The sequence below is a fragment of the Canis lupus genome, chromosome 2 (assembly GCF_003254725.2).
Source record: "Canis lupus dingo isolate Sandy chromosome 2, ASM325472v2, whole genome shotgun sequence".
In the NCBI taxonomy this organism is placed as follows: Eukaryota; Metazoa; Chordata; class Mammalia; order Carnivora; family Canidae; genus Canis; species Canis lupus.
This window is the reverse complement of record NC_064244.1, coordinates 65,829,011-65,854,512: the sequence shown is the minus strand read 5'-3', so window position 1 is coordinate 65,854,512 and position 25,502 is coordinate 65,829,011. Positions and strand designations below refer to the sequence as shown.

The following is a 25,502-nucleotide window of genomic DNA, read 5'->3' as shown; positions in this document are numbered from 1 at the left end:
CGAGTCCCGCATCAGGTTCCCTGCATGGAACCTGCTCCTCCCTCTGCCCGTGTCTCTGCCTCTCTCTCTCTCTCTCTCTCTCTGTGTCCCTCATGAATAGATAAATAAAATCTTTAAGGAAAAAAAAAACTGTGACCTTGGAGAGTTTAATTAATCTCTCTAGACTCAATTTCCCCATCTATTTAATGGCGATAACCATTTCTTTTTATTTATAATATATTTTTATTTATTGAAGTTTGATTTGCCAACATATAACATCCAGTGCTCATCCCGTCAAGTACCCTCCTTGGTGCCCGTCACCCAGTCACCATATCCCCCCGCCCACCTCCCTTTCCACTACTGCTTGTTCTATTCCCAGATTAGGAGTATCTGATATTCTGTTACCCTCTCTATTTTTTCCCACTTGTTTTCCCTCCTTTCCCCTATAATCCCTAATTCTTATATTCTCCTTATGAGTGAAACCATGTAATGATTGTATTTCTCCAATTGACCTACTTTACTCAGCATATAATACCCTTCAGTTCCATCCATGTCGAAGCAAATGGTGGGTATTCGTCTTTTCTGATGGCTGAGTAATATTCCATTGTATATATACACCACATCTTTGTTATCCATTCATCCTTTGATGGACACCAAGGCTCCTTCCACAGTTTGGCTGTTGTGGACATTGCTGCTATAAACATTGGGGTGCAGGTGTCCTGGCATTCCACTGCATCCGTATCGTTGGGGTAAATCCCCAGCAGTGCAATTGCTGGGTCATAGGGTAGCTCTATTTTTAGCACTTTGAGGAACCTCCACACAGTTTTCCAGAGTGGCTGTACCAGTTCTCATTCCCACCGACAGTGCAAGAGAGTTCCCCTTTCTCCACATCCTCTCCAACATTTGTTGTTTCCTGTCTTGTTAATTTTCACCATTCTCACTGGTGTGAGGTGCTATCTCATTGTGGTTTTGATTTGAATTTCCCTGATGGCCAGTGATGCAAAGCATTTTCTCATGTGCTTGTTGGCCACGTGTATGTCTTCTTTGGAGAAATTTCTGTTCATGTCTTTTGCCCATTTCATGATTGGATTGTTTATTTCTTGGGTGTTGAGTTTAATAAGTTCTTTATAGATCTTGGATACTAGCCCTTTATCTGATATATCATTTGCAAAAGTCTTCTCCCATTCTTAGGTTGTCTTTTAGTTTTGTTGACTGTTTCTTTTGCTGTGCAGAAGCTTTTTATCTTGATTAAGTCCTAATAGTTCATTTTTTCTTTCCCTTGCCTTCATAGATATATCTTACAAGAAGTTGCTGTGGCCAAGTTCAAAAAGGGTGTTGCCTGTGTTCTCCTCTAGGATTTTGATGGATCTTGTCTCACAGATCTTTCATCCATTTTGAGTTTATCTTTGTGTATGGTGTAAGAGAATGGTTTAGTTTCATTCTTCTGCATGTGGCTGTCCAATTTTCCCAGCACCATTTATTGAAGAGACTGTCTTTTCCTGCTTTGTCGAATATTAGTTGACCATAGAGTTGAGGGCCCATTTCTGGGTTCTCTATTTGTTCCATTGATCTGTATGTCTGTTTTTGTGCCAATACCACACTGTCTTGATGATCACAGCTTTGTAGTACAACTTAAATCTGGCATTGTGATGCCACCGGCTCTGGTTTTCTTTTTCAATATTCCCCTGGCTATTCAGGGTCTTTCCTGATTCCATACAAATCTTAAGATGATTTGTTCCAACTCTCTGAAGAAAGTCCATGGAATTTTGATAGGGATTGCATTGAATATATAAATTGCCATGGGTAGCATAGACATTTTCACAATATTAATTATTTTAATCCATGAGCATGGAATATTTTTCCATCTCTTTGCATCTTCCTCAATTTCTTTGAGAAGTGTTCTGTAGTTTTTAGGGTATAGATCCTTTACCTCTTTAGTTAGGTTTATTCCTAGGTATCTTATGCTTTTTGGATGCGATTGTAAATAGGATTGACTCCTTAATCTCTCTTTCTTCAGTCTCATTGTTAGTGTATAGAAATGCCACTGATTTCTGGGTATTGATTTTGTATCCTGCCACACTGGTGAATTGCTATATGAGTTCTGGCAATCTTGGGGTGGAGTCTTTTGGGTTTTCTATGTACAGTATCATGTCATCTGTGAAGAGGAAGTGTTCGACTTCTTCTTTGCCAATTTGAATGCCTTTTATTTCTTATTGTTGCCTGATTGCTGAGGCTAGGACTTCTAGTACTATATTGAATAGCAGTGGTGAGAGTGGACATCCCTGTGGTGTTCCTGATCTTAGGGGAAAGGCTCTCAGTTTTTCTCCATTGAGAATGTTATTTGCTGCTTTTCATAGATGGCTTTTAAGATGCTGAGGAATGTTTCCTCTATCCCTACACTCTGAAGAGTTTTGATCAGGAATGGATCTGTATTTTGTCAAATGCTTTCTCTGCATCTATTGAGAGGATCAAATGGTTCTTGTTTTTTCTCTTGTTGATGTGATCTATCACATTGATTGTTTTATGAATGTTGAACCAACCTCGCATCCTGGGGATAAATTCCACTTGGTCATGGTGAATAATCTTCTTAATGTACTGTTGGATCCTGTTGGCTAGTGTCTTGTTGAGAATTTTTGCATCTGTGTTCATCAGGAATATTGGTCTATAATTCTCCTTTTTTGTCTGGTTTTGGAATCAAGATGATGCTGGCCTCATAAAACAAGTTTGGAGTATTCTGTCCCTTTCTATCCTTCGGAACAGCTTTTAGAAGAATAGTTATTATTTCTTCTTTAAACGTTTGATAGAATTTCCCTGGGAAGCCATCCGGCCCTGGGCTTTTGTGTCTTGAAAGTTTTTTGATGACTGCTTCAATTTCCTCCCTGGTTATTGGCCTTTCAGGTTTTCTATTTCTTACTGTTCTGGTTTTGGTAATTTGTGGTATTCCAGAAATGCATCCATTTCTTCTAGATTGCCTAATTTGTTGGCATATAGCTGCTCATAAATACATTTTTAAAATCGTTTATGCTTCCTTGGTATTGGTTGTGATCTCTCCTCTTTCACTCATAATTTTATTTGAGTCTTTTTTCTCTTCTTTTTAAAATAAGGCTGGCTAATGGTTTATCTATCTTATTCATTCTTTCAAAGAACCAATTCCTGGTTTTGTTGATCTGTTCTGCAGTTCTTCTAGTCTCTGTTTCATTGAGTTCTGCGTGAATCTTTATTATCTCTCTTCTTCTGGTTGTAGGTTTTACTTGCTGTTCTTTCTCCAGTTCCTTTAGGTGTGAGGTTAGCTTGTGTATTTGAGTTTTTTCCAATTTTTTGAGGGAGGCTTATATTGCGATGTATTTTCCTCTCAGGACTGCTTTTGCTGTATCCCAAAGATTTTGAACAGTTGTATCTTCATTTTCATTAGTTTCCATGAATCTTCTTAGCTCTTCTCTAATTTCCTGGTTGACCCAGTCATCTTTTAGCAGGATGCTCTTTAACTTCCATGTGTTTGAGTTTCTTCCAAGTTTCTTCTTGTGATTGAGCTCTAGTTTCAAAGCATTGTGGTCTGAAAATATGCAAGGGACAATCCCAATCCTTTGCTATCGGTTGAGACCTGATTTATGACCCAGTATGTGGTCTATTCTGGAGAAAGTTCCATGTGCACTTGAGAAGGATGTGTATTTAGTTGCGTTTGGATGCAAAATTCTGTATGTATCTGTGAAATCCATCTGGTCTAGTGTATAATTTAAGTCTCTTGTTTCTTTGGTGATGTTGTTCTTAGAACATCTGTCATTTGCAGAAAGTGTCGTGTTGAAGTCTCCTACTTTTAGCATATTATTATCTAAATATGTCTTTACTTTGGTTATTAATTGATTGATATCCTTGGCAGCTCCTACATTAGGGGCATAAATATTCATGATTGTTAGGTCTTCTTGTTGGATAGACCCTTTAAGTAGGATATAGTGTCACTCTTCATCTCCCAAGTCTTTGGGATAAACTTTAATTTATCTGATATGAGGATTGCTACCTAAGCTTTGTTTTGAGGACCATTTGAATGGTAAATGGTACTCCAACCTTTCATTTCAGGCTGGAGGTGTCCTTAGGTCTAAAATGAGTCTCCTGTAGACAGCAAATAGATGGGTCTTGCTTTTTTATCCAGTCTGAAACCCTGCATCTTTTGATGGGATCATTTAGCACATTCACACTCAGAGTAACTATTGAAAGATATGAATTTAGTGTCATTGTAATACCTATTTAGTCCCTGTGTTTGTGGATTATTTCTTTGGGCTTCCTCTTTCTTTTACAGGATCCCCCTTAATATTTCTTGAAGAGCTGGTTTTATGGTCACATATTCTTTCAGTTTCTGCCCATCTTGGAAGCTCTTTATCTCTCCTTCTATTCTGAATGACAGCTTTACTGGATAAAGTGTTCTTGGCTGCATGTTCTTCTCGTTTAGTACCTGAATATATCATGCCAGCCCTTTCTGGTTTGACAGATCTCTGTGGAGAGGTCTGCTATTAATCTGATATTTCTCCCCATATAAGTTAGGGATCTCTTGTCTCTTGCTACTTTAAGGATTTTCTATTTATCTTTGGAATTTGCAAGTTTCACTATTAAATGTCAAAGTGTTAAATGGTTTTTATTGATTTTGGTGGGGGACCTCTCTATCTCCTGGATCTGAATGCCTGTTTCCCTCTTCAGATTAGGGAAGTTCTCAGCTATGATTTGTTCAAATCTATTTTTGGCCGTCTCTCCTTCTCTGTGTCTTCTGGAACCCCAATTAGACATAGATTCTTCCTTCTCAGGCTATCATTTATTCCCCTTAGCCTTTCTTCATGGTCTCTTGTTTTTCTCTTTTTTCCTCAGCTTCCTTCCTTACCATCACCTTGTCTTCTATTTCGCTCACTCTTTCTTCCACCTCATTAACCCTAGCTGTTAGGACATCCAGTTTGGATTGCATGTCGTTTATTTTTAATTTTGGCCTGATTAGATCTAAATTCTGCAGTAACAAAGTCTCTAGAGTCCTTTTTATGCTTTTTTTCCAGAGCCACTAGTTGGCTTTCTGACATCCGAATTGTAGCCATATTCTGTAACTCTGTTGCAGAGAGTACTGTTTCTGATTCTTTCTTTTGTGGTGAATTCTTCCGTCTAGTCATTTTGCTCAGTGCAGAGTGGCTGTATGAGCCGGTTGAGTCAAGAATATCACCATGGCCTAAGTAAATTTTACCCTAGATGATTCTTGCTAGAAGCGAAAACTTTTCTCTCTGTAGCATTCCACCTATTCTCTCTTTAAATCTCAGGTCTATTTCGTTGGTGTTCAGGATGTTTTGAAAGTTTTCTAGGTAAGTTGCTGGAACCAGGTGAGTTGAGGACTTCTACTCTTCTGCCATCTTACCCCACCCTTTTGATAACCATTTCTAACTCATGGTGGTCATACGTGATGAAATGATGTATGTAAAGCTCCTGACACAATGTCTGACACATTATAAGAGCTTAATAAGTATTATTGCTATTTATATTTTATTCCAAATAGTTTATTTTATAAGTAATATTACTTTATCTTTAGTGAGAATGAGAAAAATATTGAAAAGCCTGGAGGAAAGCATTATATTTTTAACAGTTTGGCTATTGCTATGCAAAGGCTATCTTATGTGTTTGCAGCCTTGTTTGATATTCAGTTCTGCAGTTACACTTATTTATACTATCAGTTATTTTTCACACTACTTCAATAAAATATTATCTTAAATTTCTATACATGGGACGCCTGGGTGGCTCAGTGGTTGAGTATCTGCCTTTGGCTCAGAGCATGATGCCAGAGTCCCAAGATTGAATCCCATATCGGGCTCCTTGCATGGAGCCCGCTTCTCCTGTCTCTGCCTCTCTCTGTGTCTCTTGTGAATAAATAAGTAAAATCTTTAGATGTCTATACAGTGTTTTTTCATTTGGCTATGTCAAAGTCCTTTACCAAACACCTAATCATTTCTATTCTAGAAGTTTCTCCTAATAAGAGTTGATTAAGTTTTGTTGTTTAGGGGCACCTGAGTGGCTCAGTCCCTTAAGCATCTGCCTTTGGCTCAGGTCATGATCTCAGGGTCCTGGAATTGAGCTCTGCGTCTCTGAGTTGGGCTCCCTGTTCAGCAGGTAGTCTGCTTCTCCTTCTCCCTCTGCCTCTCCCCCTACTCATGTTTGCTATTTCTCTCTCGCTCACTCTGTCTCTCTCAAATATTAAAAAATTTTTTAAAAAGATTTGATGTTTAATGCAGCATCATAGCATTTTTAAGACAATTGGTATGGCTAAGTTGCTATTCATTAAAAGGTCTCTACTTAATGCTTTTCTGTCACTACATGAAATATCTTATATTTCATAGTGTTCATTAGCTACTGAAAATAAGGCAAGAGATTATAAAACAATTTAGGTTTACACTTAAATAAAAATCATAAAAATGAAAATCACTTTGCAAAAATTTTCCTTCCCTAAGACATGCTTGATCCAAACATATCATCTTAAACCTTTGCCCAGATTTGGGAATGTTTTATTTATTAATCAAATATGTCTGTATAAACCATAAAACTACCCATAACTCTGTAACAGAGAGGAGTTGATTTCTTCTTGTTTCACTGATAAAGTTCAAAAATCTTTGATTTCATATATTATATTTATACTTGTATTTATTGCCTGTACCTCACGTACATGGTAGAATATAAAGAGCATAGTATTAGGAGTGTCATCAACAGTGTCTTCTTTAACTCCCTCATTTTATAGAGCAGGAAGCAATTCAAAGAGAAGCGACATATCTAAGGTCACATGGGTACAAATCCAAAGCTGGGACCCAGAGGTACTGAAGTGAGCCATGTACACCATGGTTACATGACAGTGTACATGGTTATATGGTAGTGTACGTGGTGGGTACAGTGTGGTGAAAATTTTAAATTTACTGCATGATATTAAAAAGTAAAACTACTTCAGGGGCACTTGGGTGGCTCAGTCAGTTAAGCGTCTGCCTTCAGCTCAGGTCATGATCCCAGGATCCTGGAATCAAGCCCCATGCCAGTGTGGGACTCCCTGCTCAGCGAGGACTCTGCTTCTCCCTCTCCTTCTGCCTCTCCCTCTGCCGTTCTCTCTCAAAAATCAATCAGTCAATCAATCAATCTACCTCAGTGACACTTATTAAAGATGATACAGCAGACTTGATTCTGAACCATCACAGTAGGTATAGGGACAGTTGCAATGGGATTTTACAATAAGAGAGAGACTAGGCTCAATTCTAAATAGAGCTTGAGCAAGTGGAAATTTATAGCTAAGGATCAGAGCAGGGGTCAGTGGATGATGGAAAATTACTAAGAGGAAACATCATAAGGAAGGGGGATTCTGGCTAAACCAACCTAATAAGCAGGCCAGCGTTACCAGACATCGTTACCTGAAGAATGGAGGAAGATGAGGTGCCTGAGCTCAGGATGATCAGATATCATTAGCAGGATTCTTGCTGAAACTAAATTTTACAAAGAAGCACACAGATGAGCTGAGGAGAAGTTTCAGGAGCCTGAGTGAAATTTGTTCAAAGAATCATTGTCAATGGGGCTTTTATTACTAATGCCATTTTTTGTATTCTCATTGTTCCTTAATTATGACTTAGCTAGATTAGTTGGAAGCAGCATGTCTTATATTATTGCATCTCCCACACCAACAACTCGCATTTGGCTAAGCCAACATATAATCATTTATCAGCCAATTACTTATCCGTAGGAATGTAAAACCACTATGTAGTTTCTGCCATTCCTTTGCCATTCCTTTGCTTTGCAACTTAGGAAGTTGGAAAATTTTTCATTTATTTTTTTTTAAGATTTTATTTATTCATAAAGACACAGAGAGAGAGAGAGAGAGAGAGGCAGAGACACAAGCAGAGGGAGAAGTAGGCTCCACACAGGGAGCCCGACGTGGGACTTCATCCTAGGTCTCCAAGATCACACCCTGGGCTGCAGGTGGCACTAAACCACTGCACCACTGGGGCTGCCCCCATTTATTTTTGTTTTTTGAGTAGTCAGAGAGTTTGACCTTGTTGATCATCATATATTAAAATACTTCTTGTGTGAACTTTTATATTTTGTATTGATTAAATATTATTGTTGGGTTATTTTGCAGAAGATAAAATTTGAATTTGTGGAGAATTGGTAAGGATGTAAAGGAAGCATTGGCCTCATTAAGTAAGAACCCTTTTGAATATATTTTTTAGATTATAATTATTTTAGAAAAACTTAATTTGAGTATTTGATGTGTTAAATTCCTTTTATCTCTGTGTATGTCTCTGATTGAGACTGTCCCTATACATATGCAAGCCAGTGTTTTAATCTGGACAGGTTCTTTTCTTAAATTTGGAATATAGTTCCACTTTAAAAATTAGCCATATCTTGATAGTTTTGATTTGATATATTACAACTTAATTGTCAATTGCCTTTTATCAGATTGCACTATCCTGTTGTATACCATACTTCTTAAGAATAATATTGCATTAGAAATCTCAGAATATAAAGCCTAAGAAATATATCTTTTGAAAATCACTTTCAGAAGCTAGGAGGCCATATCCTATCATGCATATAATTTCCTTATAATTTAATCAATTTTCATAAATCTCATGTGCATTCATGAGAAAGTCTTTATATTTTATTGTTCTCTGTATTTATTTTTGTGACCATCTTATTATTTTCACCAATCTTATTTAAAACGTCTTCCATTGTGGGAGCCTACAGACAGGAGAGCCGATGGTTAATGAAGATGAATTTTGAGGGACACTATGGCATAGTCAGATAATTGAACACTGATAATGAGTCTTCTAATCATATCATTAATTAGAGACTAAAGAAGCTAATAAAGTTAGCTCAAGAATATGAGTTAAATGTGGCAATGAAGAATGAATAATCCTCTGTAGGAGAGCATGAGCCTTCCTTGTTGTACTAGGTCAAAATTATTAAAAGTGGAGATAGAGTTTTAAGTTCTCAGAAGGGTCTATAAACATAAAGATTAAGGCCAGACTAATGGATTCTAGTACATGCTGACATCCTTGCCTCTAATTATGATTTAGTCTTTTCTTCTGAATCCCAGAAGTCTAAGGAAAACGCCATTAACTCAACTTTTCCCTTCAACCTTTAACATGTTTTATATTGATATCCATTCTTTCTTGTAGATTTCAATCTTTTTTTCTCTGCTTATTTCTTCTCCCTGAATCCATAAACATGTTTAATTATCTCCTGACCTAAAACCCCTTCCCTCCAAAAAAAATATTTACTCAACTGGGCCTCTCTCTTAAAGGCTTCTCATTACTTCATTGTCTCCTTCCCTTTCAGACGTTGTGGAAGAGTACTTGCCACTATCTCCCATTTCCTCAAATCTCAGTCACTGCTTACTGTACATAGTTCAGCTGCCTCTACCACCACTCCACTAAAACCACATGAAAAGGTTACTAATGATCTTCTCATTGATATATATCCAGTGATCTCTTTTCAGATTTTAGTTTGGCCTCCAAGATATTCAGCACCTATGAACACGTCCCCTTCCTTTTAAATTCTGTAAAAAGGGAAGAACCAAAGAAAGTTGGCTTGCTATGTTTGTTTCTTTTTCTTCCATGATTCTAAAGAGGTGGTTTACTTTTGTCTACCATTTAGAGGCCTTTCATGGTGGTAATCCAGGTCCAGAAGCCCTTTGAAATGACAAAATCCCTGAGAGAGAAATGATTAGAGTTTTGGAAACTATGCTTCCCTCTTTCTGCCTCTGCCTCCCCTGTCTCACCTCATTTTGCCAGTCTTTCCTGATGTTGTTTCTATAAGTTTCCCATAATTTGTTCTTCCCTCTGGTTTTGATTAAAGCTGTATGAACACCATGAGTCAGGCTTTCTCCACCTGGGCCCATATAGTCGTTTTAGCGTTGTTGCCAAAAAGTAGCAAGATCTTTAACACTGTCATTTCTTTAAGATAAAAATACAGAAACATCTAGTTACAGCAAGTGCTTAGAAAGGAGTGAAAACAGTTTTACAAATCAATTCCTTGTGACAAAGTGATGATCAGTATTCTCTTCCAAGATAATTGCAGTCATTGAAAGGCCTGCTGTCAAAAGACATTGCCTGATTTATTCATTCCGGTATTTGAACCTATGTGTCTGAGGTCTGGGAATACTTTTAAAAATTCATTTGTTTTGCTCTTAAGTAGAAAGCTATATTATCATTAATTTGGCATATAAATACAGGGATCCTACAGGCCCATTTTCTCTCTGGCCGGCTCCACTCTTGAATGAGTTTAGCTCTTTAACCTGCTTGATGTTGTCATTCCTCAGGTATTTCTCCTTACCTTTTCTCTGCTTCCCTATTAATTTTCTCCATGTTGCTGCTTTGGCTTGGTTGGAAATGTCAGAACAAGATGCCAATGTGTTCCAGTCAGGACGAGCCTGTGTTCAAACTGCTGTATCCTGTTACTTGGCTCTTACAGGAAAAATACTGCGGGTGCAGTGTCTCCAGTTGGAATTGAGATGTATAAAGCATCTGCTTGGTTTCTTCAGCTAATGAGGTTTTGCTGAAAAATGAGTGTAATGAAAAAATTCTGGCTGTTGGCAGGACCTACTGATGAAGGCTAATGAGCATAAATGAGTTTCTGTAAGGCCCCAAAAGCAGAGGCATAGAATGTTTCAAATGCACTACCCTTGAGGCGAGACCAGCCTTGGATGAGGTGTGACCCATTTATTTGTTGGCTTCTTTTTTTCTTTCCTTCTTTCCACCCATTCAAGCCAGCCCCAATAGATTTTATGCAGCGTATGACATTTTAAAAATAAAGCTACATAGACTAGGGTTCAATACAATTTTCCAAAAGTAAGAATTATGAACTCTATATACTTGTGTACATTATTTATTAGAAGAGGTAATTTTTAAATTTAATTGATAGAATACATTCTATCATTTAGAATTCTATCACATTTGATAGAATTACATTCTATCAAAAAGCAGATAGAAAATAGGTATTTTGTAGACAACCCTTAAGGTTGAGTTTTCTTAAAACCTGATCTGAAGTGGATGAAGAGTGGACTGTTGGTGGATCACAAGGGCTTTTGCTCACTGCTCTGCTCCCCATAATATGTTACTGCAACCATGTGATTTTTAATTTTCTATGTCAACTTGACTGAGACACACAGTACCAAATATTTGATCAGATATTCTGGGTCTGAGGGTAAGGGCATTTGGGAATAAGACTAACATTTAAATCAGTAGATTGAGGAACTCAGATTGCCTTTCCTAATGTGGATGGGCTTCATCCATGAAAGTCTGAGTAGAACAGAGAGGTTGACTCTTCCCTGAGTAAGAGGATTGAGGATTTTCCTGGCCTAATTTCTTCCCTGAGTAAGAGGATTGAGGATTTTCCTGGCCTAATGGCCTTCAAACTGGACATCAGCTTTTTTTCCTGCCTGTGGATTTGAACTGGGTATTGAGCTTCCTGGCTTTCAGATAAACTATATCATCAATTCTCCTGGGTCTTCCACCTGCTGATTCAACCTGTGGATCTGGAAACTTACCAGACACCATAATTGCCTGAACCAATTCTTTATAATAAATCTTTTTCTGCCCTTTATTCTCACATACACACACATACACAACACACATGCGCGCGCATGCACACACATCCCATCAATTCTGCTTCTCTGCAGAACCCTGACTAATAGAAACCACAACAGCAGTCAGCATATAATCTGTGAAATACATCCTATGACATGCTCCATATTGACTTTGTGACTTTGGACTTAGACATACCTACATTCAGGTTTAAGCTCTATCACTGGCTAGATGTATGACCTTTGACAAATTATTTCATCTTTCTCCATATTGGTTTCCTGATCTTTAAATATGGTAATTCTAGTGACACTGTATAACATAGAGCTTAAATAATACATCTTGATAGCAGACTATCAAGATATATTAATTTTTTGACATTCTAAACTAGGCTGCAAAACAAATATAATCAATAAAATGATAATGTAAATCTTACTAATAAACTCTCTGTTGTTTCCATTGAATAAGTTGTGTAGTCATACCTTGTAGATATTATGGGTTTGGCTTCAGACCGTTGCAATAAACCAAGTATCTCAATAAAGCAAGTCAAATGAGGTTTTGGTTTCCCACTGCATATAAAAGTTATGTTTATACTATGCTATAGTCTATCAGTTGTGTAATATAGCATTCTGTCTAAAGCAACAATGAACATACCTTAATTAAAAAATACTTTATTGCTAAAAAAAAAAAAAAAGATAACCAGTATCTGAATTTTAAGCGAGTCATATTCTTTTTTTTTTTTTTTTTTTTTTTTTAAGATTTTATCCATTCATTCATGAGAGGCAGGCAGAGGGAGAAGCAGGCTCCCTGCGGGGAGCCTGACATGAGACTTGATCCCGGGTCTCCAGGATCAGGCCCTGGGCCGAAGACAGCACTAAACCGCTGAGCCACCCGAGCTGCCCCGAATCATATTCTTTTTGCTGAAAGATGGTCTTGCCTTTATCTTGATGACTGCTGTCTGGTCAGGATGGTGGTTGCTGAAGGTTGGGGTGACTGTGGCAATTTCTTAAACTAAGACAAAAATGAAGCTTGCCACATTGATTGACTCTTTTCATAAATGATTTCTCTGTAACATATGATGCCATTTGGTGACATTTACCAATTAGAACTTCCTTCAGAATTAGGATCAGTCCTCTCAAACCCTGCTGGTGCTTTATCAGTTAAGTTTATGTAATATTTTAAATTCCTTAAAAAAAAAAAAAATTCCTTGTTGTCATTTCAATAATCTTCACAACATCTTAACCAAGAGTAGATTTCATCTCAAAAAACCACATTTTTTGTTTATCCATAAGAAGCAAGCCCTCATCCGTTAAAGTTTTGTCATGAAATTACAGCAATTCAGTCACATCTCTAGACTCCACTTCTAGTTCTAGTTCTCTTGCTGTTTTACCACATCTGCAGATACTTCCTCCACTGAAGTCTTGAACCCTCCAAGTTATCTGTGAAGATTGGAATCAGCTTTTTCCAAACTCCTGTTAATGTTGATATTTTGACCTCTTCCCATGAATCACGAATGTTCTTGATGGCATCTAGAATGGTGAATCTTTTCCAGAAGGTTTTCAATTTACTTTGCACAGACCCATCAGAGGAATCACTATGGCATATATAGCCTTATGAAGTGTATTTTTTTTAAATAGGAAGACTTTTTTTTTTAATTTTGTTTATTCATGAGACACACACACACAGAGGCAGAGACACAGGCAGAGGGAGAAGCAGGCCCAACGTGGGACTCGATCATGCAGGGAGCCCGACGTGGGACTCGATCCCAGGACTCCAGGATCACGCCCTGGGCTGAAGGCAGCACTAAACCGCTAGGCCACCAGGGCTGCCTTAAATAGTAAGACTTGAAAGTCAAAATTACTCTTTGATCCATGGGCTGCAGAATGGATATTGTGTTAGGAGGTATGAACATATTAATCTCATTGTATATCTCCATCAGAGATCTTGGATGATGACCAGGTGCACAGTCAGTGAGCAGTTATATTTTGAAAGGAATCCTTTTTTCTGTACAGTAGATCTCAACAGTGGGCTTAAAATATTCAGTAAAGTATGTTGTAAACAGATGGGCTGTCATCCAGCTTTTGTTGTTCCATTTATAGAGCACAGGTAAAGTAGATTTAGTATAATTCTTAAGGACCCTAAGATTTTTCAGAATGGTAAATGAACATAGGCTTCAATTTAAAGTCACCAGCTATATTAGCCTCTAACAGATCCTTTGATCTTTGAAGCCAGGCATTGACTTTTTAGCTTTGAAAGTCCTAGATGGCATTATCTTCCAATAGAAGGCTGTTTCATCTACATTGAAAATCTGTTTGTTGTTGTTGTTGTTGTTGTTGTTGTTGTAGTCACCTTTATTAATTATCTTAGCTAGGTCTTCTAGAAAACTAGTTACAGCTTTTACATCACTTGCTGTTCACTTTGCACTTTGATGTATTAAAGATGGCTTCTTCCCTTAAACCTATGAACCAGCCTCTGGTAGCTTTAGACTTTTCTTCTGCAGCTTCCTCATCTCTCTGTGCCTTCATAGAATTGACGAGAGTTAGGGCCTTGCTCTGTTAAGTTTTGGCTTAATGAATGTTGTGACTGGTTTGATGTATCCAGACCACTAAATCTTTTTTCATTATCAGCAATAAGGCTGTTTCCCTTTCAGGTCATTTTTGTGTTCACTGGCATAGCACTTTTATTTCCTTCAAGAACTTTTCCTTTGCTTTCACAACTTGACTAACTGGTGCAAGAGGCCCACTGAGGCCCAGGCTCTCAACCTGTCTCAGTTTTTGATAAGCCTTCCTCACAAAACTTAATCATTTCTAGCTTTTGGTATAAAATGAGAAACATGAGACTTCTTTTCACTTGCACACTTAGAGGCCATTGTAGGGTTATTAATAGGCTTAATTTCAACATTGTTGTGTCTTAGGAAATAGGAAGCCTGAGGAGGGGGAAAGAGATGGGCTGGTCAAGTGGAACAATGAGAACACACACAGCATTTATCAGTTAAGTTTGCTGTCTTTTATGGACACTGTTTGTGGTACCCTAAGACAATCACAATCATAAAATCAAAGATCATTGATCACAGATCACCATAACAGCTATAATAATAATGAAAAAGTATAAAATATTGTGAGAATTACCAAAATGTGACACAGAGACATGAAGTAAGCAAATACTGTTGAAATAATAGTGCTGATAGACTTGTTTGACGTAGGGTTGCCACAAACCTTCAGTTTGTAAAAAGCTTAATTATCTGCAAAATGCAGTAAAGTGAAGTGAGATAAAATGAGGTATTCCTATAAATGTGCCTTCTTCTAGAAAATATTCAAACTCTTCTTACTGCTCCCTCCCAAAATCCAGTCCTATTGATCTTTTCTAATAACAGTCTTCTAGTGACCCAAATAATCCAGTGATAGAAATGCCTCAGAATGATTTAGGTTTAGTGCCTGTTCCACTCTTAGAAACAAAATTAAAACCTGATGTTTACTGATTCCACTGTGTAACTATAACCCTTTCCAGGGATTTGATGCAAAAGGTTGACTAGCTTTAAATGATAAAAGATGTGTAAAGATAACATTAAGAAGGTATATGCATAAAAGGGAATACTAAGCAGTTATAACAAAAATGAGGATGTGTTCTATATGCAAATATATGAAAAGCATCATATATAATTATTTAGTGGAAAAAGTAGCTGATAGTATGCTGCCTTTTATCTAAAACTGTGAGAAAATAAGAATGTAAATTCTTGTTTGCTTTTCTAGTAAAAGGAAATTCTGGAAATGGGTATAAATAATCCTAGCAATTACCTGGTTGGTAGACAGTGGGGAACTATGTAATAGGGACCACAGGTAAGGAGAGACACTTCACTGAAAACTTTAATAATTTTGAAATTTTGAACCATATGAATTAATTATCTATTGAAAAAAAGAACAGGGAGAAGGAAACCATTAGAGCATATTCACGTTAAAGTTTCTCTGTATACCCTTTGAAAGTTGTATTACACTGTTTTATTTATAGCTCCCAGCTGCAAATTTCTTAGCTTTGCTGCTTTGACCTGATTTGGGTAATTTAAAAACTAGACTCTAGACAGATGTACATGCAGTGTTTTAATTACCATAGTTTAAAATTTTTAGAAAGAGTTACACTGTATATACAGGTAGTACCTATCTTATGGGCAATTATACTATAAAAATTCTTTTTCTACTGTACACTTAAGCATGGTTAAGATGCTAAATTTTGTGTTTTGGGATTTTTATCACAGTAAAAACATTTTTTAAACGTCTTGATTCATTTGTAAAAATGAAACTTTTAAATAAGAATATTTCTAACCACAGGTTATTGGTCCTCAGTCATGTGATTAAAATGACCTGTGTACATTCCTTGATAGTTTATATAAATATGTGTGCTACAAGGTATAATTATTTCCCTTTGTTGAAAATATCCTATTTATATTTGCAAATACTCGTGTATATTCAAGAGATGATTTATGTATTGTTAATAAATATAAACAGCAATACTTTAAAAAAAATTCATCATACAGACCACCAAATGAACCGTCTTTCTTTTAATATAAGGTGCTGTACACAAACTAGATAAAAAAGTGAGCATGGGGAGCCCCTCAAGGGATTCTCTCTGTTCTTATATAGACTACTCATAAGCATACAAAAAGCCTTTCAATGAGACAATAAGAGTATTGTCAAGTGACTCATACAAACATTACCTGCTCTTGCTGATAGGTTACAGAAGGTATCTGGACACCCTGATGATTGCGGAGTTTATGGAGGAGACTCTATTGAAAGAGTGGGTCAGGATCTGGATAAATAGGAACAAAGGAGCAGTTCAAATGTAGAAGGACAGTAGGCAGAAACTTGAGATGGACAAGAATGAACTGTGTTTAGTGGAGTACTCTTAGGCAAACAGATGGGAGGTAAACAGGGAACCATAGGTAGCAGTGGCATCGTAAAGATCTTCTGGAAGTTGGACCTTTATTTAGAAGCACTACTTTTAGAGTATAGAAGTGATATTCTAAACATTACATAAATATATGTTTACTCACCTATCTTTCCTCCCTTTTCTTCATTCAAGAAGTATTTTTTTGACCACTTCTTTTGTATAAATCACTGACATAAGAAAATTAACCTGACAATAAACTACAGAAGATGGGCAGAGCCAAGTATGAAGCAGAATATTAAGGAAGCATATTACAATAATTTGGAATTGTGATTGCATTTCTGGAGTTGATAAGAAAGCTACTGTTTTTTGAATGCTTAAGACGATATGTCAGACACTGTGTTAAATGCTTATATGTGCTCTGTATTATCCTCATAATCCTATTAATTATTTCAATTTACCAATGTCAGCAAGGTAAACTGACATAGAGAATGACAGAACAAATACGGTACATATCATGTGTTTAACAGATCAGTTTGTGAATATATTACATGCCCTCTTTTGTTTGATTTTACCCCTGTGTGGTAGGCAGCCTAGATATCATCGTTCCCATTCTACAGATAAACACAAAATTGAGAAGCTTGCTTGAGCGGTCATTCATCAAACAGTAGACACCAGCTATATGCTCAGGTACTCTTCTAGGCAATGGGGACATAGCAATAAACAAGATAGATCAAGGTTCCTGTCTTCAGGGAATTACTTTCTAGTAGGAATGAATAACATTGAACACTTACATAATAATGCAATATAATTTCTGGAGCTGGTAAGTACTATGAAGTAGACAAAATAAGGTAAAATTATAGGGGCTGGCTGTGGTAGAGAGAGAAGACCTTTTTGAGGAACAGGATAAGGTTGAAACCTGCATAACAAGAAGGCATTCACAATACAATTGGAAAGGAAAAACATTCCAAACATATTTGAAAGCTTATCTGCTATCCATCTTTCCCAGGACACTCTAAGCTCCTCACAAAGGGACACTAGGTTGTATTTATCTTGTAACACCAGGGTCTACCATGGGGTTTATGTATTAGAATGTCATAACTGTTGGTCAAATGAATGAGTACATAAATACATGTGAAATGGAGAGCACCAGTACCATACAGGCCTTGAGTATGTATATGCATATATACATGTGTGCATAGTTTATGAACCTAAAAGAAAATATTACAGTAATATTAAGGGCAATACAATTCAAAAATAGAAGACATTAATTACTATTAGGAAGTTTTCAGAGAGATTTCAAAGACAAAATGTTGGTGCTTTGAAGAAAATTCTGAAAATAGAGAAAAGATGGTTCCAACTTTGACAGAGAAAGGGAATGACTAGGGTGAGACTACGCATACCGAATTCTTTCTGAGGTAGAAATAGAGTGCAGGGTCCCACTTGGGCTGTGGTGAGGGCCTATAACCATCATGAAGGTTTGTGAATTGGAACTTTCTGAAATTCTGAGTTTTTACAATCAAAGAATTCTTCAGCCATCTAATAGTTCCCTAACCAAATACTTATGATTCAACATGTGTTGTGGGCATCTTAGATCTGAGTACTCTGTCATACAAATGGAAACAACATTATCTTAAACAGGTCTGTGATTCAAAAAGAAGATACCACTTTGCCACCTAGGATCTGTAAGCTGCCTTATTGTCATTGAAATTATCATCTTTGTTCTTGTATATATATTCACTTGCTTTTTACTTAAGAATTGCTAATTATCCTGAAGATTTTGGATAGTGGATAACTTGCCCACTCTAAGGTTACTTCTTTTGATGAAGTAAATACTAGACTTCATCTGACAGAAATAGCCTTAATCTGTTCATTTGGTGTTAGAAATCTTGATGAAACTCTGAATAATTAATTTTTTCTCACTTCTGAGTAACATTAACTTTTAAGGTCTTTATCAAATAAAAATAGAATTTATGGTATTTTTAATGTGTATTTATTTTTGTTGGGTTGTTATATCATATTTTCTCTTATATATTCATTTAAATCACATGGAAGTCTGCCTGAAATGGCATTTTCATGATGATTCTGGGAACCATCCTTTTGATTGTATGATATTTACTGCTGATACATGTATTCTGGTGTTTCTTGCTTTCCATCATACATAAATTCTAGTGACATATTGAATACCATAGAGGGGAACTGACTGATGGTAAATCAGACATTTTATAGCATACTATTGGGAATGTTGTATTCATTACTATAAAGAAATTATATTTGATCAGTATTTTTCAGAGCTTCCTAGTACTGTAATTTATTGATGCTTCTTAATGTTCTCTGCTAATTAATACCGGCTCAAAATTGGATCCATTTTAACAATGTATAATATATGCTATAGTGAATCTTTTCCACACACACACAAGAAGAATAGCAAATATCCAACAGTATCTTTGATTAGCACTGTTAAGCCCAACAGCTTGTATTTCATGAACACAGTGTTAATTACATAGTCAGCTGGGTAGTTCATTCTCTACTATAGGAACTATATATTAGAATAAAGCTATTTTGATGTATATGGTGCCAAAGGAAAATTGGCTAGCAAGAAAGGGAATAGCCTAATATGTGGTTGTCAAAAAAAATAATTTTCACTCACAATCATTTTTTTTACAGAGAATATATAAGTTGAGTTTTTTAGTTCCTTCTCTTCCTTCAGAGTTAAATGATGGAAAATGACTCTCAGTCCCCAAATCATTCAAAATAGGCCTAACAGGGTAGCCCCTCTGGTAGGGGTGAGATTTATGGCTTTCTGTTCCTTGGTATTCCATTACTCTGTCTACACTATCAAATTGATTAGTAGGCAGTGGAGAGCAAGGAAAGAGAGGTGACTGCATGGAGCCAGTAGATGTCCATCATTTTAATGAACTGCTTAGAGATGGTTAATATCATCCTTGATTCTCATTGTAGCTGATGATGACCAGATCTTTTTAAATGTTCCCCCCCTCCCCATTTTATCTTACAGGGTCCACTGGAAAATGATCTCGTAGTTCACGTAGCACTTGTAGCAGAAAGCCAACGGTATGAGATCCAGATGGATAGTGTGTTCCTTTGGGAGGAAGGGTGGAGGGTCTACTACTTTATGTTGCAATATTGAGTATAGTGGCAGAGATGAATTTCACAGAGTCCTTAACAGAGTTTCAAGGATGTCAGTAATGTTACTTTAAGTGCCAGAACAACTCTCTTTTCATATCTGAAAATAATTTTGTTTTAATTGATGTGAATATTCAATCCTATGACCTGTGCCAGTGTTGCCTGGGCTGTATTTTTGAGAAGTTAGTGCAACAGATACTAGGAATTCCCCAAAACAGTGCTTATTCTATCTGCCAGCCCCTAGAGCTCCCACCTGATGCCTTGTGAAGAACTCAAGAAGGCTCTGGATCCCAATGCAGATGGTATATTGCTCATGTTAATAAATTAAAACGATCAGCAAGCTAGCTCCCTCCCCTCCTCCACCATTCTCCACACTCTACATGCATTGCCTAAAAATGTCTCTTGCTTTTTCCCTGTGTTCTTTAGCCTTCAGGTTTTCCTCAACACGTATGGTATTCAGACTCAAACTCCTCAACAGGTAGAACCCATTCAGATTTGGGCTCAGCAGGAGCTGGTGAAAGTAAGTGATTCTGCTTCTTTATTGTCAACTTTATGGAGGTGCTAGAGCATGATGATTAACTTAATTTACAGTCAGGTAGCACAGTTAAAATCCGATTCTGAGATAGGTCATTAATCGAAAAGTCATTCTAATTAAGCTGAAAAACCTGCCTTATCAGGCAGTGTTACTAAAAAAAACCCTGCATTGTGTGTGTATACATTATATTCATGGGTCTTATTGATTCTTCTAAAGTCTATTATTCACCTAGACTGAGCACTTAAATAACAAATTAACCTTAATTTTAGTACCTTGTGTATAAAATTAACCTTTACATTGGATTTGATAATTTTCACTTACATTACCTATTAAGGAAACCTTCTCATCTAAATATTTATTGGTAATAACTACTTCTCTTTTTCTTTTGCCTTACTATTTGGAGTCTGAAGTAATTCCCACCCTTTTGGTTTGCTAGGTGTCAAAGTAATTATAAAGTAACATCTGAGTTTATCTTTGATGAAGTTACATACTTCTTTGAATTGGATTAAAAGGTGACTTTTGAGGCCTTTTGCCTGTACTACTCTGCAGATGGATTCAGAAATGCCTGTTTAGGAATATCCCTGCCCATTAGGGACAGGAAATTGTGGACTTCCACTATAGACTATAAATAACTAGTTCCACTAGTTATTTATAAACCACCACTTCTACTTAGTAATTGATAAAAAATAATACAGGAACAAACTCTGAAGTGTTTGATATAAATGTTTTCTCTCTCAAATGATCAAGATTAGCTCAATTCAGCTGATAAAAATGTTTGTGATCAAAGCCTTGATGCTATAAGAAGGAATAAAAGCTTAGAGACAGGGGCAGCCCAGGTGGCTCAGTGGATTAGTGTCACCTTCAGCCCAGAGCCTGCTCCTGGGGATCCAGGATCAAGTCCCACGTTGGGCTCCCAGCATGGAACCTGCTTCTCCCTCTGCCTGTGTCTCTGTTCTCATCTCTCTCTCTCTCTCTCTCTCTCTCTCTCCCCTTTCCCTCTCTCTCTCTCTCTCTGTCTCTCATGAATAAATAAATAAAATTAAAAAAAAAAAAAGCTTAGAGACATGAGGTGCACATTGCACAGGAGAAAGCAGGGCTTCACAGTGTCACTGCTCATTGGCCTAGACTCTCTCCATTGGCAACGAACCCAGATCTGGGTGTCAGATCACCCAGAGTACCAGCTCTTTGAGAGCTTTTAAACTCCCTCTAACAAATTTAGAGCTCTCTTCCCCTCTGCTTAGAGATAAGGCTAAAAATACAAGGATCCCTAGAGTAGGTAACATTTTGAAATCACACGAAGATGTAAATGGGTTTTGTGGCAGAAGAGGAGAGGAAACTGAGGATTCACAAGGCAAGGAGAGGAGGCAGCATGAGAGTGAAGAAAATCTAAGGCTCTAACACTGCATTTATTATTACTGGCTGTTTTTACTGGTATACTTTTTATGGTCCTTCACTGAAAGCTCCAGAGAATAGTAACAAAGATTATTATTCTTTGATAAACATGTGTTCAGTGCAAATAAACCTGACTTTGTTTTTTTCAGGCCTAATTTATATTGCAACTTTTTTTTATGTTAGGTAAATCTGTACTCCACCAGATAACATGCAGTCAAGATTTAAAAGACCAGCATGGCTCCAGATGACTTAAATGTGACATTTCATTCATTCATTCATTAGTGAATACCTGCTATGTACAGAATTTTTTGTGGGGCACTCAGATAAAATGGCTCTGTGCTCTGTCCCTGTTCTCAATGAATTCTGAGTCTACTGGTTTGACAGGAAAAATATTTAATTACAATCCACCTTGATTAGTGCTATAATAGATGTTTATACAAGGTGCCATGGAGGTGATAGGAAGCATTCCTTTAAGAGTAAGGTGAAGACTTGGGTACCTGGGTGGCTCAGTTGGTTAAGCATCCAACTCTTGAGATCATGTCTTGCATCAGGCTCTGCACTGGATGCCTGCTTAAGATTCCTCCTCCTCCCTTTTTCTCTCCCTCTATCCCTCTCCCTCCTCCTCCCTCTTTTCCTCCCTCCCCCCTCTGCCCTGCACAGAATGATACACATGCACCACTCTCTATCCCCCCGCCCCCCCCCCCAAATAAATAAATAAATTGAAAGAGTGAGGGGAAGACTTCTAACAGGACCTGACTTATTTTATGTTTTGTTGTTTTAAAGATGGTGTAAACAAATGGTTTAGAGTTTGAGTATGTGGTATGGGTAAAATGAGATTTGGAGCCAAGAGTCCAACTTCTCTAAGCATGTGTTAAGATAAGATAGAAGATTCTCTGTGTTCCAAGCTATTTGCTGTTTGGGATTCATCCTCTAAGATATACTGCCTAGTATATTGCTTCTTATAAACCCATATTTAAAAAATTTTTAGTCCTTGTGTAGTTAACATACAGTGTTATATTACTTTCAGGTATACAATACAGTGATTCAACAGTTCTATATATTTACTCAGTAATAAGCCCACCTTTTAAAAGTAAAAGTATTCTCTCATCTTTTAATACTTTACTATACTTAATCTTTTTATATTTTTATAAAAATATGTATTTTTATGCCAATGACTAATCTCTCTGTTCTGAGGAGCTGTACCCTCCTTCAGCCCACTTAAGAGAATATGAGAGCAGACAGCTGAGAGCAGGGCTTATACTGTGTGTAGCTAATGTTTCATGATGTGGGGACTATGGTGAGACTTGACTCGTGGGGGAGGTGAATATAATGTGATCTAGAATGTAGTACTTCTGTACTTTGGGGTGGTTTAGCCATTACTATATACCATTCAGTGGATTAAATAGTGTGCATGTGTACTGTCTGTACCCTGGAATTTAGGAAGCACTCCAAATCTGTCTACATAATTGTCATAGACCTGCTGTATCTAGGTTCAGAAAGTTAAGGATATTTCTTTCACTGTAATAGACTAGTATTTAAAGGAAACCTAGATCAGTACATTTTAACTTGCACATGGTTGATTAATCACTTGTCTAAGAGAAGAAATCAAATAGTTTTAGACATACATTTATTTCTGAAAATTTGAAAATATTTGAGAGAAAAGGGGCTCTATCTAGTGTAGTATGCGATAGTTTTAGTGTAGCTATAAATCCTAATGCTTATAGGGTACTTTTTCTGGCCAACTGACTTTGTCTAAAACCAGAATCATTATTCCAGTCAGTATTCACAGCACAGTTAGCTCAGAAGGACATCCAGTTGCTCCTTCATTCATCCTTCAGGTATTTCCTGAGCAACAGCTATATGCCAGGCACAGTGCCAACCAACTGAAGGGATGTTATTCTCTAGGAACATAGCAATACAGAATGAGAAAGAGACAGAGCTAATTTTGACAGGGAGTGTACACCGTAGCAGAATGAACAGATACCTCTGGTGATGATGACATTAATTTTGTGTACAGTGAGGTTGATATTTGAAGTCAGTTCAAATCGTAATCAGTAGATTATGTAGAGACAGTTGGTGTGATTTTCCATTTAGGAAAACAGATTTCTACCTCTTGTCAAATAGAAAAATGAATTCCAGACAGATTAAAGATTTAAATTTTTTTTTAAAAATAATATAAAAAAGTCACTAGAAGAAAAATAGAAGAGCAGTTTACAACTGTTTGGAGTGAAAGTCCATTCTTAGAATAATGCCAGTGCTAAAAAAGCCATTAAGGAAATGATTGACAAGTTTAACTAAATACAGCTGAAGATGGGATAAACAACCTGGCACATCAGAGGTGCTTGTGAAATTCCCTAGTAGAAAAATGTTTAGATTAAAATATCACATGCTGAAATGATGTTTGACCTACTATGCAGTCATTCTCACATTTCATAATAATATTGAAGATGAGCAAACTGGGTAAAATATTTATACAAAGGGTAATATTCTTAATATACCAAGATCTCTTACAAATCAAAAAGAATGAAAAACATCCAATAGAAAGAGGAACAATGGAAAAAATGTATAGAACATACAAGTAGCCATTAAATATATGGGAAAATGTTCATAAAATATTTGAATACAGCAATTTAAAACTAAGAACTATCATTTTGACCCAAGAGAGTAACAAAAAAGGCCTATTCAGTGTAAATGCCAATATAAATTAATCCACTGTTTCTACAGGGTGACCACCCTGTCATTATGTTTCAAAGAAAACATATTTTCTGTAATCCAGCAAGTCTAGGAAATTATTCTGCAGAAATAATAGTACACTGTCCATAGATGTTTATTGACTTGGATTAGAAATAACAAAAAGTTGGAAACTACCATCATCAAGGGAGAGGTATCAAATAGGGTAAGGAGGACAGCCCAGGTGGCTCAGCGGTTTAGCGCCACCTTCAGCTGGGGATGTGCTCCTGGAGACCCGGGATCGAGTCCCGCCTCAGGTTCCCTCCGTGGGGCCTGCTTCTCCCTCTGCCTATGTCTCTGCCTCTCTCTCTGCGTCTCTCATGAATAATTAAATAAAATCTTTTAAAAAAAATAGAGTAAGGAGGCATCTTATTGGATTAAGTGCTCAGCTCTGGTGCTGATTACCTTCTAATTCATTCCAAGTCCATCTGTTTTTACTTTGTAGAAATTCTAGAAGTTTCTGCTCCACTGTGGCACCCTTTTCTATTTTCCAGTAGTGACTGCTACACATATTTTGGGGGGTCTTTATATTTATTCATTTCACTATTGAAATGTAGAGTACATGCATAGACTCAGTTTACCATCTTGAAACTGGAACACCACAGTACTAAGTTTTAACAACTAAGACACCAAAAAGGCATATATAGTTTATAAATCTGTTTATGGAAATATATGCACATATTGATATATGTGTGTAAATGGGTATATATTCGTCTATATACTTTTAAAAATCTGTAACCCTGGGATGCCTGGGTGGCTCAGCGGTTGAGCATTTGCCTTCAGCTCAGGGCATGATCCCCGAGTCCCAGGATCGGGTCCCACATCAGGCTCCCTGCATGGACCCTCTGCCTATGTCTTGCCTCTCTCTCTATCTGTGTCTCTCATGAATAAATAAATAAAATATCTTTAAAAAATCTGTAACCCTATCTACACTTCAGGTGTTTTTTAGGGCTTACACAATAAATTATCCTTCCTTCAGTATATACCAAAATGCAAGAGTGTTACCTATGAGATTATGAGAGTAAACAGGATCATTCACTTGGAGCACGTGGCTTAAATTTTTCATAAAATTCATATAACCAGAAGAATCAATACAGACATTTCCATTTTGGTGGGAAATACTTGAAGGTGGGAATCTGGTAGGAGATGTGAGGTCCTGAATTTTAAAACTTTAGCCTTTTTTTTTTTTTTTTAATCACACAGGAAGCATTTGCCTCTTTGTGTTCTTTTATGAATTGGCAGAGCCATGCAAGTTGTACATTTGACAGCACAAG

General features: G+C 36.9%; 1 protein-coding gene across 5 annotated transcripts in view; it reads left to right on the top strand.

Annotated features, from left to right (window-relative positions):
- PHKB (phosphorylase kinase regulatory subunit beta) overlaps positions 1–25,502 on the top strand; it is a 215,074-nt gene that overhangs the window by 148,315 nt on the left and 41,257 nt on the right. For all 5 annotated transcript variants that reach the window (XM_025448119.3, XM_025448120.3, XM_035713913.2 and 2 more), the window contains 2 exons: positions 19,444–19,499; positions 19,998–20,091. In XM_025448119.3, the coding sequence (XP_025303904.1) occupies positions 19,444–19,499; positions 19,998–20,091 (150 nt within the window). The remainder of the gene's footprint in view (positions 1–19,443; positions 19,500–19,997; positions 20,092–25,502) is intronic.